The sequence below is a fragment of the Ramularia collo-cygni genome, assembly GCF_900074925.1.
Source record: "Ramularia collo-cygni strain URUG2 genome assembly, contig: RCC_scaffold13, whole genome shotgun sequence".
NCBI lineage: Eukaryota > Fungi > Ascomycota > Dothideomycetes > Mycosphaerellales > Mycosphaerellaceae > Ramularia > Ramularia collo-cygni.
Window position 1 is genome coordinate 403,747 of NW_019716267.1, and position 19,052 is coordinate 422,798.

The following is a 19,052-nucleotide window of genomic DNA, read 5'->3' on the forward strand; positions in this document are numbered from 1 at the left end:
CAATCCTCCCCTTCCTCAACCTTGCACCAACCAATCATTCCCCATACCTCCGCCCCCCTCCGCAACCCCCTTCCAATCCACAAAAGTCTGATACTCCGCACCAACAACCCCACCAGACCCTTCAATTCCCACCTCTCCATGACCCACCACCCCACCGTCTCCCCCAACAGCAGGAAGCCTAGGCATATTAAAAAAATCAAAAACATCCAAATACTCCAACTCATGCACAGCCGGAGTCCTCGCGGGCGTAGTAGTAGTAGTCCCTTTCGTCCCAGGAGCAGCAGCAGCACCAGCACCCTGTCTATTAACCCCCAAAATCTGTCTCGGTTGCCTCGAGATCAGAAAATCCAAATCGTAAGCACACCGTCTCATATCCGCCAAAATTCGCACCGTACTAGGCGTTTCTCGCACTCCGTTCGCGCCCACAGGCGCCCGTTCGCTTTCTTGAAATTCATCCATGACTCGTTGTAAAAGTGTTGCGTATCGTTCCGCAACGCCCCAATATGTTCCCATCATCCTTAATGTCTCCACGAGAGGGATCAAAGAAGTATGGACATGGTGATCGATTGTGGAGCCGTGGACGAGGAGAAGTCGAGCCGCGACCCAGAGGGAGAAGGCGAAAGGTGGTCCGAGACGCGTCAGCATGTTGTTATTTCGAACATATGTGCACAGTGCACAAATGTCTTCAACGGCGGTATGGCAGCGTTGGGAGGCGGAGAAGGAGGGTGTGAAGATTGGGGATCTGGTTGTTGGGTATGCGGCGGAAGAGTGTAGGCGAATCACCGTGGTGTGGTAGGTCATGTGTAGCATTATCCAGATACAGTTGACGACTTTGTTGCCGCCATTGGGGTTGAACAGGCGAGACATGTTGCCGTATTCGCTTGGGAGGCTGAATTTCCAGTTGTTGAGTTTGCTGTCGAGTTGACGGTATTGTTGTTGCCATTGCTCGACATCGGAGAGAGCGGAGATATCGACTGGTTTTTTGAGGAAGCGGTGGATCTGCGAGAGGATACCTAGGATCTCGATGTAATAGCTGAAAGACCCTAGATTTTCAGGATGATTCATCTCAGTTAAATTGTGTTGTTCACCTTCTTCCGTTTGGAACCATCTAGTGTCAATGGGTTGATTGCGAGCGAAGAGGTCGTCTCGGCAGGGCAACTTTCGATCAATCTCCTTGTCATCTAGAGCAAATTCGAAAGCTGTAGCGATTGTGGCGTAGCGATCTAGTAAGTAGACCATCCAGAAGAGACGTCGTCGACTCTCATCCTCGATGAATGAAGTCGACTCTGGAAGGACCATTGCACGGAGGGTGTAGATGGACGGGTAAAGAGGTGCAATTGATGCCGATGTGGTTTCGACAGCAAGGCCCAGCTGAACCACACTCCTGGTAATAAGAGCCAGTAGATTCCACCCGGGAGGGCCATTTGAATTACCAATGATATCTAGGGCAAGGATCACCAATGCTTGAAGTGCCTTCACCGAGCTGTTTTCCAGACCGTACAAAAGCACTTTTTGTTTCGACGTAGCATGATATCGTTCTCGAGCTGGGTCACTCAGTCTTGGATCTGTAGAGAAGCGTAGAGTCGTTGCTACGATGGCATGAAGCAAAATTCGATCCGCTTCTTCCAAGTTGGAGGAGCCGAATAGTGCGTCCAAAGTACTACGACGATGCAGTATTGGACACCATGTATTGATGTGTTTGAAGAATAGATCCGTAAGTGCATACAATAAGTCATATGGTGGGAAGTCCTGCACCATGTCAGATACCAACGAAACGATATTCATTGTGCAGTCATACCGGATCTTGCGAGATCGCTCGCATAGCTCCGTCGTGGGAGACTCCAGGGAGATTCAGACTTGGCGATTCCAACGGTGGATTCGATGGAGCATATGCGTCGGTTGAATTGATGGGAGGTAACTGGATCGAGTGCTGGGAATCATTATGACGGTGTGATGCCGGAGTCAYCTCATTCCCATGGGGCTGCAATCGATTGTATTGCATAGGGGTATACGGCGCCTGCATGTACATTGCATTTTGTGCTTGAGGAGCACTATGCGATTGACTGCTGGGCGAAACATTGCTCCGAGCGGAGGGCAAATGGTCTGCGAGCTGTTGAAGGAGATGCTGTTGGTTTGCTAAAACTCCCTCGAGTTTGTCTGGAACGCATCAATATCTGTCCTGTCATTCTTTGATAGTTGACTCTGCACCTACCAAGTCTCGATTCAAGTTCTCTGCCATATCCCGCTCGCAACCCAGGTTTCTTCCTCTCCTTGTATTCACAGACTTGGCCATTGCGAACACACCAGCCACAATGAGGATGGCCTCTGTCACATTTCACCTAAATTATCGCATGTGAAAGTTAGAATGCATCCACTTCGGTACCATCAAGTCCGGCTTCACATGCAAAGACACACCTTTCTAGTCTTGCACATCTCGCAGCTGACACTCATAGGTCGTTTTCGCTTTCGGGACCCATCCCCATCACCGACATCTTCCTCTTCCTCCTCTTCAGACCAGCCATCGGGATCCCGTCGATCCGCGGTATTGGTTGGCGAAGTGTCGCCATTGACTCTCGGTGAAACGATAGAGCTCATGGCTTATGCCGAGCATTTGCAAGGCAAACATAAACGGTGGCTTGTAGCTCGGTGGAAAGAAGAGCGAGAGGGGAAAGGCGCTCGGAACGTTTTGTACCTGGAAATTTACCCCTCACCCAGCAAAACATGCGGGACTCATCGATGCCATCAGGCGAGACCGAGTCCACTCTTCACAATCACTCCGGGTGTCGGTACATTGTCGTTGCGTTGCTCTGCGCCAGCGAACTCACTTCCACTGTTGTGGAGGTATAGATTGTAAGGCCATATCTCCTTTGTTTGATCTGATCATTTCTTCTCACTCTCACACCACTCGACGCTGTATCTCTAAAGTCAATCGCCAAACCCCACCTTTCAACACTTGAATTGCGAGTCGCCAGTATGGCGGAACAGAATGGCTCTGTTAAAACATTCCCCAAGATTAAAGAGATCAAGACCTTCATCATCCAGGGCGTGGGATCTGGCGGTGACTATCACAATGTCAAAGGTGGCCACTGGTTGATCGATTCCAAAATCTCCACGCCCATGTCTGGATATGAAGCATACCGTGCATCAAGAACGAGTTGGGGAATCAACGTGTTAGGGTCGTTCTGCGTGGAGATTGAGGCCACTGATGGCACGAAAGGCTTCGCCACCGGGTTTGGTGGACCTCCAGCTTGTTGGCTYACAGCAGAACACTTTCGAAGATTCTTGATCGGAGCTGGTAGGACATAGCATGAACTTGAGACGAACCACGCTGACTTGCTTCAGATCCAAGGGATACAAACAACCTCTTCGAACAAATGTACCGCGCGTCGATGTTCTACGGTCGTAAAGGTCTCCCAATTGCCGTCATCTCAGTGATCGATCTTGCAATCTGGGATCTTCTAGGCAAGATCCGCAATGAGCCAGTGTACAAGATGATTGGTGGAGCAACAAGAGAAAGACTGRAATTCTACTGCACTGGCCCAGCGCCAGGAGCTGCCAAAGCTGCGGGATTCAGCGGTGCCAAAGTTGCACTGCCATATAGTCCTGGTGAGGGCCCAGAAGGAATGAGGAAGAACGTGGAGTACATCCGTAAGATGCGTGAAGAAGTTGGTCCCGACTTCCCGCTCCGCGTGGATTGCTACATGAGTTTGAACGTCCAATACACAATCGAGCTTGCGGAGAAGTGCAAGGAGTTCAATGTCGACTGGTGGGAGGAGTGCTTGTCTCCGGACGACTTTGATGGCCAGGCACTCATCAAGCGTGCACACCCAACGCTCAAATTCACAACGGGAGAGCATGAGTATTCGAGATATGGCTTCCGCAAGCTCATCGAGGGCCGGAATGTCGACATCCTCCAGCCAGATGTGATGTGGGTTGGTGGCATGACAGAGCTGCTCAAAGTCTCGGCGATGGCGGCGGCGTACGATCTTCCTGTCGTGCCTCACGCCAGTGGACCTTATTCGTATCACTTTGTCGTGTCACAAGCCAACAGCCCGTTCCAAGAATACCTGGCGAACTCGGCGGATGGGAAGAGTGTGCTGCCYGTCTTTGGCAATCTGTTCCTCAACGAACCAATCCCAACAAAGGGCTACCTCGATGTCTCCGTGCTTGACAAGCCAGGATTTGGTCTCGAGCTCAACCCTTCTGCGCCTCTCATCGACGCTGCTGGTATCCTCAATCCGGCTCCGTCGAGGTCTCTGCCGCCACCTCAAGCCGAGGAAGAGGAGACAGCTGTTAAAGGCACGACCTGAAGCTTGGATGGTGACATTTCATGCGAGCATAGCAAGGAGTTCCGGCGTTGGGTGACTTCTCATTTGATGAGGATAAAATCAGCTTACACGATGACCTGCTGCAGTAAGTGGGTGTAGCAAAGTATCATGCAATACAACATTTCGCCTCCGCCAAAACCTCGCGTCTTGTGTTGAATTGAAGGAGAAGATCGCTGTCGTCATAAACCTCTCGAGTTTGCCAATAGTCAATTATGATTCGCTGTCTGGTTGCCATGCTGGTGGTGTAGTGATGGCGCAGAATGTTGTGTGAGAGTCATCAGCGCGTGAAAGTACATGTAAGGTATCATCAGCAGTCCTGCTGTGCCTGATTGAGTCAGTGTCAAGGATCAGACCCAACCGATGACTGCTTGCAAATACACGATCTGTGCTCGTTGTACCAATTTTGCATTGATTGACGTGGAAGGGGGAGAAATGGAAAGGAAAGGAAGTCCGAAGGATCCGCCCTCAATCTCAATCTCGCGTGTTGAAAGCCAAAATTAAGCCACTGCTTGCCTCGATGCATGTCACCTTCTTCCAACCAGCATCAAATCGGAGATTTTTTGATCAGCTCTGCCTTGGCCTCTAGGCACATGAGCTAAGATTCCACTCTCCATCTTACAATCTCACACAGCGAAGTCTCGTCTTCGACTGCAGAAATGCCCGCCGCCTCCACAGGATATCATCCGAGCGATGAGCCCACCAAAACGAAGCATCTGGTAACGAGAAAAAACGGTGTGGTATGCGAGAATGGGGGAGAATAGAAAAAAGGGAGCATCGTTTCAGATCTGCATCTATGCATGCATCATCCACTACATCTCTAGATCGTGGCTGCTTTTGTGGCTTCACTGCCGCCGAGCGACTTTCATCATCAGCCTGTCATCAGAGTTATCCGAAACCACATCCTCATTCAACGCGGAATTCGGAACCCCGGATCCCTCTGGCGGCGATGGTTCCAAAGAGTAGGTTTCTTTCAAAAGCCCCGATCTTGGATGCAGTCGATCAAACACGTGCGCTGACGAGTGTGGAGTAGTCCTCCCACGTTTTTCCGCCGCATCTCACTCATCATGGTAAGTTAAGGGCAGATGTGTGTGTTGGTTGATGATGAGGGTGGTGTCCACGATTATCAGGTACCTTATGCTACTACCTAAGGATGGGTCGGTCTCCCCCGGGAGTCCCGCGAGGGAGGGGAGCGGATGACATTACTTTTCGAGCCTATGGCATCGCCGAGCCTTCGATGGTGAGTACCATTTCATGCAAGGCCACGCTTTGATCAGCAATCCTTTCGCATTGTACCTTTCTCGGTACTTCTTTTCCGTCTTTTTGCATCGATGCCGGGAGACACATACACATCATGCCATCGCTACTCCGAAGACACCGYCGTTTCATGCCACATCTTTCATAACAACAACAACATCACCTCTCTGAAGAATATCATCTTCGACGGGATCCAACAGACATGTGCATCCAAGTGCTCGAAAAATACGCGGTTTGCAAATGTCTCTACTACAAACATGCCATCGACCCCTGCGTTGCCAGATCACAGCGCGGACATACAATCCAAGAGAAAACAGTCCTTGTAGGATATGTCTGCGATCAACACCGCAATGGCAGCGCGACCCCAAGGACGATTGACTCTTCTGTACGGTCAGACTCTGGCTACTCAAGCGGTGCTTCGGCGATTGTTGATCGCGATGATGAGGCGGCATGAATCTGCCGTCCGACACAGCATCACCAAGCAGGCTCTAACAACAATGGACGAACGCTATTCTTCTCGAGTCAGAAAGCAGAATGCACCTGGTCTGGTTCAACCTCGAAGTCGCCAGGGAGCTTCCGGCGATGTAAGACGGGAGCGTGAAAAGGATTGAAGCAGATGCGGCGACTGACTTCAATTCTGGATCTCTGTACAAAGCGCAGCAGATCCTCAACTGCATGCGATCGTAATCCACCTACCAGCACGACATCCACGTCCATCTCCGARGAATGTCGCCTACGGACGATCTCCTTCAACTTCCGCCGCTCCCTCATTGCGAAACGCCACAGCCTTCTGCTTCCCACGCTCATCCTCAAGAACATTACTCCAAAGTTTCGCCAGCCTACACTCCATCTCCAACATTTCCGGATCATAATCAATCGCCCTCTTCCTCATCGCCATCCAAATATCAAAATCATTGGGCTTCCCATCCCGATCGCCGACGAAGAATTGATTGAGGACAGGCCCGACTTTCGACGCCGCACGTTTCTGACTTTCCGATACTGGTGCCAAGTCCTGGAATAGAGCATGCGAGCTCCTCATTCTCGGTCGGTTATCCACCAAAGAAGGAACAAATGCCCTAGATTCCCTCTGTCGTATGACCTGCTCTTGATCAATAACGCGAGATTCTCTCGGCCGGAGAGTGGATTCCCGATGAATGTCCTTGGAATCCTTCCTCTCACTCCTGACAGAGCAATCCGAGGATATGGCTCCTACGCAACAATTTGCGCAACCCAATTTCTTGGGACTTTCATGCGAATGTCGGCAGCCTTCAAAGACTCCAAATTGAGGATCTTCACATCCTACACAGGAGCTACCGCGATAGGGACAATCATCGATGTTGCAGTCCGCGCTGGCAATTCCCAAGATATGCGTGAGCGTGGCTCTGCGAAGTCGCGGATCCTGGCCGTTCCAGACCGTGTTTGTAGCAATGTACGCTGGTCGAAATATCAGATCCTTGCCCTCGCCTTGGACTACTCGTTCGGCTAGAACTCTATCTCTCTGGCTGACGCCGGATATCAGGTTGGATCGATATCCTTCCAGAACCGCCCGGGCGAAAACGCGAGCGTAATTTGTGTTCTCTGTGGGACGAAATTGCAGGAATGAAAGATCGGAAGGTCGGGCCTGTATCGAAGAGTCTCCGCTATGTGAATCCTCGGGAGAGACGAGCTGCACGGACTTTTTGTGATTGCCTTGTATTTYTGCAAAAGATCGAGTTGTGCTAGGCGTGGAGTCGACGGAGTCCGGCAGGGCAGAATTTCCATTCTGATTGTTGATTATCGGCGAGACGGGCCATTGGGGAGAGGTAAAGGCAGCGTCCAAGTCACCTTCTAGCATATTCAATGCGCCGTCTTTTAATTCTGCGCGAGCTACCGGGCGCTGCTCTGGAAGGAACTCTGGTTCCTTCTCTTTCTTAAATCGTATCCAGCGAGGCATGGCAGGTGGTGGTGTTGACGGGGAGAGTTGGCAGCAATCCATGATGATGGCACACAAGCTCTATCTTACCTTTTTGATGCATTGGATACGTATCGCTGCAGCGTATATGAAGTGCGGGAACCCTAGTCCTAGAGCTTGGTATGGAACCTGGGTCTTTCGTGAGAAGACAGGCCACCCTGACCGCGAGCGCAGGCCAGCAAGTCGGCAGTCGTGGGCACCTGGAGTGAGAATGTACAGATCATTGTCAACGATGGTACAGCCCCGGATCAAGGCCATGTGCGGACATGGGCATCACTCTTGATCGTGAGCACATATCTTTGGAAATGGTCGGACGTCGTGATCGCAGCAGCGTGCGGCGGACAGACATAGTTTGTGTGATCCTTGTATGACACGTTTCTCCACCAACGCCGACATGTCATATCGTAAGATCCATCTTGGAGCGGTGTGGACAATGCGGGAAATGCTACGAGTCTGCCGTTTCCAAGATTCTCACGCTGTATGAGCAGGTAGAAACGGACGAAAGGTTGGCAAGAAAGCTTGCCTTGTCATACCATACACAAGTGAAGTTGCGGCGATGCCCATGCAGACTGGGTCATGTGTCGGTCGGTTCATCAATAATGCGGAGAAAGTCATTCAACAATCTCGTCGAGTTTGGAGAGAGTGGAAGTGCGGTAACTTTCAATAAGAAAGATGGAGAAGTGATGATTATCAATCGATTTTAGCGTGAAACAAGTAAACAATCTTTCTGGCAACCGTCAACAAACCAATGTAGATCATCTCACTCGACTCGACATTGTCTCACTTTTCCGTGTATTGTACTCCGTGTTGTTGATGTTGATCGCATCACGGGCCAGAGACCATCTACCCTCCGCCATGGACCACGAAAGCCTGAGAACGGCGTCGACATACCTCAACAACCTCCTCCTCTCCCGCGGACTCCTCCGTAATGGCGACCCCATCGACTTTGTCAAGCCGTCCAAGGAGAGTCGCGCGCAGATCATCAATCTGGTGCACGACCTGATCCTTCGCGAAGATCGTGCCAAAGACCAACGAGAACAAGTCGMCAGCACCATCCGGACTCTCAAAGCCGAGGATTCGCGCAAATCGCAAGACCTTGAACGACTCAACGTCAAGAACGATGAGTCTGTTCGGTCTGCCGCGCAAGCACAGGCTTCGGAACGTACGGCGTTGGCAGAACTGAAGAAAGTCGAACGGGCGATGAAGACATTACAAGATCAGACGGCCAAGTTGAAGACGACGTTGGCGCAGGTCAAGACGCAGTGCACAAACGATGTGCGGAAACGTGATTTGGAACTTGCACGCTTGAAGACGCATCTACAGGGTCAGCAAAGAGGGAATCGGGTGGGAATGACGGCGCCGAGTATGTCGGTCAGAAAGGCGTCGGGGGAGAGTGCGGCGCATGGATTGGATGATCCGGAGTACAGTCTGAAGCAGGAGACGACCGAGTTCCTGACGCAGCTCAGCCAGAGTCTCAGTGATGAGAACGATGGCTTGATCAGTCTGTTGTGGGATTCGTTGAGCACGATGAAGACGGTCTTGGGACTGCCGGCGAATGCGAAGAGGCATCCCGATAGTGCGCTGGGCAGCATGGGCRGTGATGCCGAGAGCAACGGCAAACAGAGGACAGGAAGCAGTCTATTGCATGCTCTACCTACATCATACGAAGCTCTTTCCACGGACATGGAGTCGATTCTAACACACATGAAGACCATCTTGACGAATCCAAATTTCGTGCCTATCGAGGAGGTGGAAGTAAGAGAGGATGAGATTACAAGACTGCGAGAAGGATGGGAGCACATGGAGAAGCGTTGGAATGATGTGCTGGCCATGATGGAAGGCTGGCTACGACGCATGGACACGGGCGACACCRTCAACATTGATGATCTGCGCAGGGGAATGGGTCTAGTATCTCCTGGTACACGGAGAAGAAGAGCCGCCGAGCAAGTGGATGCGGAGGAGAGCATGCTGGAGAGTGATACGAGCTCCATCGCGCTTCCCGGCGTCGACGAGGCAAGCTTGGTAGCAGCCTCTCCCGAGCAGGTACCAAGTCGGCCGATGAGTAGTCCGAAGCGGAAACGCGATATACTGGAACCGCCCGAGTTCTTCGACTTGCGGCCCCGTTCAAGCAAGTCTGCGCCACAGGCTCCTCCAAAACAGGCAACGGAGCCAGAACCTGCCCTTCCAGAGCTTGAAGACGAGAGTGAGGAGCTCGAAGTCCCGCAAATGACAATCGCGGAAAAGCTTAGCGTTGCTCAAGAAGAGGCCGAGCAAGCAGCGAAAGAGCGCGCACGAACCAAGCGAACTTCTCCTGCGCCTCTTCACGGATTAGACGGAGCCATGGACGACGAGCGGGACGACGACACTTTGGGTAAGATGCCCGGAGACGTCACGCTCGGAAAGATGATTTCAACATCTCCAATGGCGAAGAAGACGAGAATCAGAGGAAGACCTAGGAAGAGGAAGAGCACGCTGAGTCCAGATGAGCTGGAAGCGATCATGGCTGCTAACGCTGAGGCTGAGGAGGAGGGATTCTAGTCCGGTGATATAAGGTGGTGGTCTTGGAAATGCGTAATGATGTGGATGAGTGGCTCGGTTACACATCAAAGATCTCTCAAGCCTTGCACTGCATTGTGCGTTGAATGCATGCCTGTATCTGCACCTTTCCGACTGTGAGCTTGTCWACTGTCTCCACTGCTTCCATTCGTAGCTGGATTGGTGAGATGCATGCACACATCTGAAAAAAGGCAGACGGTGCAACAACAGTCGATTTGCGGTGTGCAGTGACTGTCGACCGTCGACCATCTCACGGACCATCTCTCACCTACAATGGACAAATCGTGATCATCTCCACCTCCTTATCTTCATCGCTTCGGTATTCACTACGTCGCTGTGCTACATTTGTGAAATTCTGGCATGGCACGCTCTGACTCGCCCGCCATGTGCGCGACATCACAAGCCCGATCCTTGTACCTCGCCAGCCATCTTTCTTTCCTCCCGCGTGAAATCCACTTCCCCGCGCAACCATTACGAATACTGTTGTTGGTCCATAGCTACCTACAGCTGTGCAATATACAGCCTGCATAACCGCCCTTCGTACAGCCCTCAAATACTGACAGACCGTCTTTTTCGTAAAGGATCGCACTGTAGCATCTCCGGCCGGCGAGAAGCTCTCATCTCAACCACCGGGACAGAGCATCTTCCCAAGCTTTGACGGCGAGAGATGGAGGTCTGGCTCTCCTCCAACAGCTGGTACAAGCATGGTGATGGAAGGATAGGCCCGTACCTTCCCTGTTCGGGGCTTGCATTAGCCAATCGTGCAGGTGAATGTGATGGTGGTGCATCACAGTCGAGCCAATCAGCGACCACAACGAACCGCTGTCCTTCGACGTCCCTCCCTTGAACCTTTCTGCCTCTCCACCCGATCAACTTCTCTTCGCGCTCGGCCTGCACCCTTCCAATAGTGGGCGGTCGGTAGCTTGCATTGCATTGCATGTCTGCTGTGTTGGTGGAGGTCGGTCGTACCCACACGCCCACACGCTTGCGAAAGCTCGCCCTGATCCCAAGGCATATAGTCGCCGTCGCTCCCTCAGGCAAGACCCTTTTCTCTTTTCTTCCTTCAGCAAGTGTGTCAATCTCGAGAGTTGTTGTTCAGTTTTTATCCTCCCCTTTTTTTGTTCTCTGTCCGTTACCCCAGGGCCTGGTGCTCTTCGCGAATCTCTCACCCTCTAATAATTGATCTCACCACCATCACCACATATTTTACCATTTTCAAGTCGCCGGTCGACTCTTTACAGCTAAACTACAACTCTTGCTTGCTCAGCACGATATTCACGACAAAACCGACAATTCAAGAAACATATACCCCCCCGCGAAATAAAAAGAAGAAAATCTTAATATCAAAATGGCCGCTATCCAGCTCAACTTCACCCTCCGCACTTCTGCCAACTGCAAGACCGTCCACCTTCTCGGATCTTGGGACAACTACAACGGCCAGCTCCCGCTCTCCAAGGACTCCTCCAAGTCTGGTGGCTGGAAGGGCACTTTCCGCTTCCAGGGACAGACCCTCAAGCAAGGCCAACGCTACTGGTACTACTACATCATCGACGGCTACCACGTCTCGCACGACCCAGCCCGTGAATCCGTCACCGAGCCCACCACAGGCCGCAAGCTCAACACCCTCGACATCCCCGCCGGCAAGCCAGCCGAGACCACCACCTCCAAGTCCTCTCGCCACTCCCGCCGCGTGAGCACTAACGGTGGTGTCCCCAAAGGTCGCCCATTGGACAAGTCCCAAATCGTCTCCCCAAAGCCCTACAAGCCTCAAGAGACCCGCATGGTCCGCACCGAAGCCTTCGCAGCCCCAACTCTCGAACAGCTCACGGCCAAATTCTCCCGCACCAACGTCGACTCCGACTCCGAGGAGGAAGATTCCGACTCGGATTCCGACGCCGGCTCCGATGTCCCATCCCTCAGCTCCCGCAGCTCAGCCTCCAGCACCCCAAGCTCCGTCTCCAGCACTTCTTCCTGCTGCACCTGCGAACGCTACGGCATCACTCGCGCCGGCGGCCGCGTCAAGCTCGACTGTGGAGGTTCCCGATGCGGATACTCGGATGAGTCGGATTGCTCGAGCGAGTCTGAGGATGATTACAAGCGTGGCACGACCCGTCGTAATGGAATCGTCGTTCGTGGTGGCAACTAGATGTCCAGCCCCAAATCCCATCTCTATCTATCCCTTCAATCTATTCTATTCTATTCTAGATTGAAGTGTGATGGTATGAGAGGATATAACTGGTTCCCCAAGTCTTGCCAGCATGCAAGCAAGCAACCCWGAAGCACAACCCCTTTACTGAGGCAGTGATCTTTCGTCCAAAACACTGGATTTGCCATTTTCCAAGAATTACACTTCTTTTTCGCCCAGCGAACGAACAACGATTGTTTCAATACATTGGATTTTTGTCCCCCTCCCCCTCCCCGGAAGGTCGTCGAAAGTTGGCTCGTTCGCTATCAGCCGGTCTGTTAGCGACGGACTTGCTGCTCGCACTTCCAAACTCTTGCGCGCGCTGTGCTCTCCTCTTCCTCCTCACTTTTGGGGGGCTGGAGAGTTTTTCACGCTGCGCTAATTATTTTCGACAAGTTCAACACCGCACTTTTGCATGGATTTTTTGAAGTGCATTTGCCTGGCGGTGAGGTAGAAGAGGAGGACGAAGAAGAGGAAGAGGAAGAGGAGGAAGAGGAAGAGGAGCGTCGTTGTTGTTATGCTACCTTACCTACATTGGGACGATATTGTTGGAGAAGGGGATGGATGTATATGTCCCGGGGCAGCGAGACCTGTAATACTGGCTTGCAGTGGAGGGAGCCCCTTTTGTTTGGTGGAGGAGGATGATGATGATGATGGGGAAGATTCGAATGCAGGGATTGAGGAGAGTGGAATTTGAAGCCTCTTCTTGAGATAGATATAAGAAATTTGACTGCATGCTTCCTGATTCTTGTGCCTCACTTTTTCCTTTGGAGTGATGAAAATATTCTAGTACTCTTGGCTTGTACTGTAAGTCTTCGTGCCGGCTTCATCCAAATTCGTATCCAAGTTGCCTGCTCTCTGTGAGGATTCTAAGAGTAACACAGTCTTAAGTCGTCTATAGTCCACCGTTGAGCTAAGTTACTACTCCGATCCAGGTATGACGAAGAAGTAGAGAGACAACAGCAACGAAGGTATAAGCGTCAAGTCCACCACACAGCAAAGCCCTCATCATCACCATCCTTTTAATCTCACCCCATCTCCAAGCCTTAGTCTCACCCGTAAATACTCACAACCCATCCCATCAACAACAACAAAAAAAAAGCGAAGTCCTAACCACAATAAATCACATGCCATAAAGCTACGATTGAGTCAAACAGATACATCCATGTGACATGCTCTGCCACTGATGAGAGTATGGTCATAGCCAAATAGWGAATACCAATCCAGAAATCTCTCTACACAATTCCTCAATGATAGGTACCCTCTCCAACTCACCCGACTCAATCTATTTCAAGTAAACACCGCCCCTCTCAAAAACCCCATCATAATGAAGAAAACGTTACCACGACTACAGACCACAAGCAAGCACACATCTCAAGTACTTATCGCAACTTCCTAATCTAATCTCTTCAAAAGTCGCTATAGAAAGAAAACCACAAGCAAGCGAAATCATACATACGAACATGATTCCGTCTAAGACGGCAATGTATATATCATCATACATCAAAATCCAATAGGAGAAGAGCTCATTCATCTTCGCTTACTTGCTTCTACTAAATACTATTATTATCTAACTTGGACTTCCTAGTAAATGAAGTCTGTACAAGATGAAGAGTAGATAGGAAGTTCATACATACAGGACATATCCATTCATTCCGAGATAGGCAATTTCTATCATCATACATCAAAGTATTAGTATTAGCGGGAGAAGGCTCATTCATCATCAATTACTTACTTCTACTACAACAATAACTTCTAGCTTGAGCTTCCTAGTAAATAAAGTCTATACAAGATGAAGAGTAGATAGGAAGTTCTTGGGACCTCTTCGTTCGCTTCGATAGAAGGTATAGTAGGATCGAATCCGAACATTGGGAGAGAGAGAGATAGGAGTTTCTCCAAGACGTCGATAGAGAAATAATCTTGATTGAACTTCTTTCTCCTGTTATGAGTGATCAATTTCAGTTTGGTTTGAGGTGTTCGAGGAGATTTGCTGCTTCACTCCTCTTTGACTCTCTACATTCCATCCCATCTTCGTCTCCATCTTCATCTCACATCTTCATCTTCATCTTCATCTCACAACTCCTCCACATCCATCGATATCACATCCATCGATATCACATCCATCGATATCACATCCATCGACATCACCACCAAAAAGCATCCCACATCAAAACTCATACCCAAGAAAACACAAAGCCGAAAATCCACTCACGCAACAACAGCAACAACAACAACAATAAAAACAACACCCAAGAAGAAGAAGAAGAAGAAGAAGAAAGCAGTCAAAAATTTTATCCCGCAATCGCCTATGGTGGTATAAAACGCTGCTCTCAAACAAAGGAAGAATCCTCGATGACCAGACGAAAGCAATATCCATCTTACAATCCACCCACCCACATGACCAAGAAACGCCTCGCTCAAGGTTAACAACAACACCAACGGAATCATTTCATTCACATGCTTTCACAAAATTCCTCTCCTTCTCAAACCCGCCCTCCCAATCATCTCCCATCCGCAGCACGCCACGATCCATCCGCAACGACATCGAATTTGATGCGCCTCCCTGTAGAAGGGGCATTGGCGCGTTGGATTCCCCCGCGATCCAGCCAAGGTCGAAGATTCTTGCACTGACTGACATCAAGTGCTTGGAGATATCGGCAGCCTTCGACGACGCTATCCACACCATGGCCCGTGACTCTCACGCAACCTCGGACGCTTAGATAACGCAACTCYAATAAATGTAGACCGATGCAGCGCAGGCTGTTATCACTGACTGCCGAGCCACAGAACGCCATGTCGAGTTTCCGTAAAGCGGGCAGTCCAAGAGCCAGGACTTCAGTAGCTGTGTCGGAGAGTGCGCAGCAGAATGAGAGGTCTAATTCTCTGAGACCTCGGCAGCCACCTACGACGCCCACAATCGCCTGATCGCTCAAGTATGTGCAGTCCGCGAGGATAAGCTTCTGCAAGTTCTTGAACTCGTACATACCCCAGGAATGGAAGCCAGCATCGGAGATGCTTGTGCATCTTGTCAAATCTAGTGATTCGATGCGATCCGCAGCGTGGACTGCGATATGCGCCATGCTCCTATCCTGGACATGCTTGCAGTATGAGAGCGTCAGTCGCTTGAGCTTGGGAGCCCCAATGACAGTCCCGGGTGGTGGAGCAGGCTGGTTGTATTGTCCAGCAAGTGACAGAGCTCCTGGATGCCGTTTTGAATGTATTCGCTTGCCGTTCATGGGTTGCTGAGGTGGGGCTTGGAAAGCCAGCTGTCCTGGCTTCATTTCTGGAACAACCCATCCGACCACTCTAGCAAGAAGAGTGTCGCTCACTTTCCTGCAGTTACTGAGGTCAATCTCCTCCAGCTCCTTGGCCTTTTCCACAAGCCCAAGCACCGCTGATCCCGTAACATCCCACACAGACTTCATCTTCCAGACTCTGGCCGTTTCCCCACACGCCTCGGTCAGCCTGCGGAAGCCTTCGTCTGTGACATGAAAGCAATTCGACATGTCAATCTCTTTGGGTCTGCTGCCGATAAAAGGTACAATAACATCTCTGAGTGTAGCATCTGTGACGTACTTGTTGTACATGGACAGATTCAGTTCCTGCACCAAGTCGGGTGAGGTAGAGATGATGTGCTGCCAGTGAACGCTTATCTGACGACATTTCATCAATTGTAGCAGGTCAAGATGTTTGAAGACGGATTTCAGTAGAGGGTCGGGAAGTCGGCCCTGTGTATGTTTGGACTGTCTCCTGTCCATGCTTGGCCGCCGTGTAGGGGGTGGACTGGGTCGGCGTGGCGAGTTGGGCGATGTCCCCGAAGAAGCCGGCGATTTCCCATATGGCAGCGGCTTGAGTGGCGAAGAAGGATGTATGCGTACTGCGGGCGGACTAGGTGTGCGATTCTCTGAAAGGCCTCCCAATTGACCGTCGGTGCCGGGTACTGGTGGTGCGAGAGAGGACCTCCGAGATTTGGCACGCATGTGTTCMAAGTCTTCGTTGAAGAACGGGTCCGGGTCGATGGGTTCCATTTGTGTCGACATATCTTGCAAAGGAAGTGGGTCGTCGAACTTGACGATTGGTAGGTCTTTTCGCCAGTCCACTTCGCCATCGACACCTTCATCGTCGTGGTCAACCCTCGTAGGAACATCACCCGCAGAACCTGAGTCGGCCATGACAACATCATCATCTTTCCTTGCCGCCTTCATGCGTCTCTTGGCTTCACTTTCAACCTGCTGCCTCAGGCCAGGACTGCATCTTCTCCACAGATCGTCCAGCACATCTCCGCTGATTAGCAGACATTCTACCGAAGTCACACTCCGTACCGTTGCCGTCCTCCTGGGCGCGAGACTCAGGCTTGTGACTTCGCCAAAATATTGACCCGCAGTCAATCGAGCTTGCACAAGTTGCTCTGGGCCCTGCACGTGTCCGTTCGTGCTGCCAGCGCGCTTTGGACTCTGGTCTGGTGCCTCGGTCAAGACTTCCACATCACCTTTGATGATGAAGTAAACGTCCCGTCCGCTTCTCCCTTGCTTGACAATCTCCGTAAATGGAGGGTAAGTCACAGGCTGTGCGTTGACACCTAGGAAATGTAAAATGTCCGAAGGGAGACCTGCAAACAATGGCAATTCTTTGAGCACTTGTCTGATGGTGAGAGAAGAGGCTCCGAGTGCACTCGATGCCGCGACTTCCGCGATTCCTGGAGATGGCGATTTGCGCTTCTTATTGCTCATCACCTCCCCGTCTGCAAGCGAACCGGCCTCACCCATCTCAACGTCGCCCGCCGACCAATCACGTGATCGTTTACGCGGTGCTGCTGGCGGTCGCATGCTCCCTGCCTCGCTGACATGGTTATTGACACTCCTTTCCTGCTTCTTGCGTTCCAAGATAGCCAATCTTTCCAGCGCTTCGTCCCTGATGGCTCTCTCAACTTCGGGGTATGAAGGCAGTTCTCTTTGCAGATCCTCCTTGTTCAGACGAACGACCAGACTTCGAATGTTGGCCACGATGCTCGCTGTTCTGGGTATATCCATCAATATGCCAATTTCACCGAAGAATGAACCGGGCTTCAATTCCGCATACGTGCTCTCCCCATCTCTGCTCGTTGCACGGACAGAGCCGCGAACGACCCAGTACATGGCCTTTGCATCCTCGCCCTCTCTGATGATTTCTTGCGCGGGTTGGTATATGCTGGGCCGTAGGCTCTTCCCAATGGAGAGCAGAAATGACTCGGGCGCGCTCTGGAAGAGAGGAAATGCGCGAAGGCGGTTGAGCAGCTCGAGAGGAAGTCCGGTATCGATGGAGACGCCTAGGGAGGAGGATTTGGCTGGACGTGAAGGGTTCAAGTCGGAGTCATAGCTTTGTATCAAGCTAAGGGCGTCGGATGGGTTGCCGTTGCGCAGGGTCTGCGTGGCTCGCAGTGGATGGCGGCGCATAGTGCTCGAGATTTCCAAGCTTGGTAGAAATCGCAATGCGTCTGGGGGCGGACCTTGACCATGGACTACCGCTCGAATGCTTGCGATTGTTCTCYCTCTGGCGGTGAGGGCGATCCACGCACCTCCAACGGCAACGCGCTGCTGCTGCGACTAGCCGACACCGCGAATCCTGGCGATAGGTATGTGCTCGTTCCCATTGGGATCGTACAGGGTTGTCGTGTGCGGTCGACGTGTCGCGTGAGCCCCGAAGGCGTGGTGAGAGGCGGAAAATCACGCGTGAGAGCGAGAATTGGTGATCAAGCGCGCTACGAGCTGGGTGGTATGGACATGGGTATGAGACCCGCCGTGGTCTTTAACAGGTCGTGCTCGGTCACACAGGCACGATGAGATGGAAACGTCCGGTGTTGGAGACAACAAATGGTCAGGCGTGGCGCTCCCTGTCTGTCTGGCTGGCTCCAGGGACTCTTTTTCGCGATCGAATTTGCCGTCTCGGACGGATGAGACCAGCGAATATTGGCAGCGTCGCGGGATGATAGCACACACACACACACGGATCAACACCGCCCCACAGTGAGGAGCGAGCTTCAAGGCCTTTGACTCCTTCCGTCATGGCGTCTAACCCTATCTGTGTCCTCCCACTCTTCTCCCGCCCTTCTGGAAGCAGGGATGGCCACCATGGATCCAATGGCGCCGGGACCTTGGTRATGGTCGGTATTCGGCCTTTTTTCTCCTGGTGACATGACATGATGTGTACCTTACGCAATTGTTTCCGAGACYTGATGTTCATGGGAGAGATCAGTGCAATCCTTCCGCTTTCCAGTCATTGGTGCCTCCTGTGATCCGAGCTGAAGGATTGCAGATGAGAGTGTACCATCTTTCGGTCATTGGACGCCATGGCATCATCTCGGAAAATATCTCGCGCTACATTCATTCGTTGTCATGCGCGTGAGAGAGAGTGGGCGTGCACGGCATGAATTGTGGATTATGGTGGTCGATGCGKCCTCGAATCAAATCTCGGCYAGCTCTCTCGTTCTCACTTCCTCTCCTTCTTCTGTTGTGTTGACTCATCTTCAAGGTACTTTCCTGCTGGACGGTACGTACTTTTCGACGGCAGTCTCAACTCCCACAGCACAGCCCCCTTCCAAGTTCCCTCTTGTCCGTGGGCAAGTACCCGCTCCTAGGACTCAGCGGTGTCGATATTGGGGATAGCCGCGCGTTATGACTCTTCCTGCTGCGCGCGCCGCAAAGATTGCAACTATTGATGTGCCGATCAATCCTTYACCTCGCCAGTCGATGTATATGCTATATCGTAAGTGAATGTGCTGTCAATGGACGAGACGTTCCAT

At 51.5% G+C, this 19,052-nt stretch overlaps 6 protein-coding genes; 3 read left to right on the forward strand and 3 right to left on the reverse strand.

Annotated features, from left to right (window-relative positions):
- Positions 1-15: 15 nt before the first annotated feature.
- On the reverse strand, positions 16-2,595 carry RCC_08074 (related to Zn(II)2Cys6 transcriptional activator; the record flags this gene model as incomplete). XM_023773326.1 has 4 exons in its annotated part: positions 16-1,749; positions 1,799-2,157; positions 2,213-2,339; positions 2,416-2,595. 4 exons carry the CDS (start codon positions 2,593-2,595, stop codon positions 16-18), a joined length of 2,400 nt encoding a protein of 799 aa, XP_023629094.1.
- A 378-nt stretch (positions 2,596-2,973) lies between these two features.
- On the forward strand, positions 2,974-4,310 carry RCC_08075 (probable L-alanine-DL-glutamate epimerase and related enzymes of enolase superfamily; the record flags this gene model as incomplete). XM_023773327.1 has 2 exons in its annotated part: positions 2,974-3,295; positions 3,343-4,310. 2 exons carry the CDS (start codon positions 2,974-2,976, stop codon positions 4,308-4,310), a joined length of 1,290 nt encoding a protein of 429 aa, XP_023629095.1.
- A 2,005-nt stretch (positions 4,311-6,315) lies between these two features.
- On the reverse strand, positions 6,316-7,557 carry RCC_08076 (uncharacterized protein; the record flags this gene model as incomplete). Its single annotated transcript, XM_023773328.1, has 1 exon — positions 6,316-7,557. The coding sequence occupies one exon, from the start codon at positions 7,555-7,557 to the stop codon at positions 6,316-6,318; it is 1,242 nt and encodes a 413-aa protein (XP_023629096.1).
- An 831-nt stretch (positions 7,558-8,388) lies between these two features.
- Positions 8,389-10,071, forward strand: RCC_08077 (uncharacterized protein; the record flags this gene model as incomplete). The annotated part of the gene is made up of 1 exon (XM_023773329.1): positions 8,389-10,071. One exon carries the CDS (start codon positions 8,389-8,391, stop codon positions 10,069-10,071), a length of 1,683 nt encoding a protein of 560 aa, XP_023629097.1.
- Positions 10,072-11,437: 1,366 nt separating this feature from the next.
- RCC_08078 (related to GTP-binding protein EsdC) lies at positions 11,438-12,235 on the forward strand (the record flags this gene model as incomplete). The annotated part of the gene is made up of 1 exon (XM_023773330.1): positions 11,438-12,235. One exon carries the CDS (start codon positions 11,438-11,440, stop codon positions 12,233-12,235), a length of 798 nt encoding a protein of 265 aa, XP_023629098.1.
- A 2,540-nt stretch (positions 12,236-14,775) lies between these two features.
- RCC_08079 (related to leucine rich repeat proteins, some proteins contain F-box) lies at positions 14,776-17,706 on the reverse strand (the record flags this gene model as incomplete). Its single annotated transcript, XM_023773331.1, has 1 exon — positions 14,776-17,706. One exon carries the CDS (start codon positions 17,704-17,706, stop codon positions 14,776-14,778), a length of 2,931 nt encoding a protein of 976 aa, XP_023629099.1.
- Between the last annotated feature and the right edge of the window lie 1,346 nt (positions 17,707-19,052).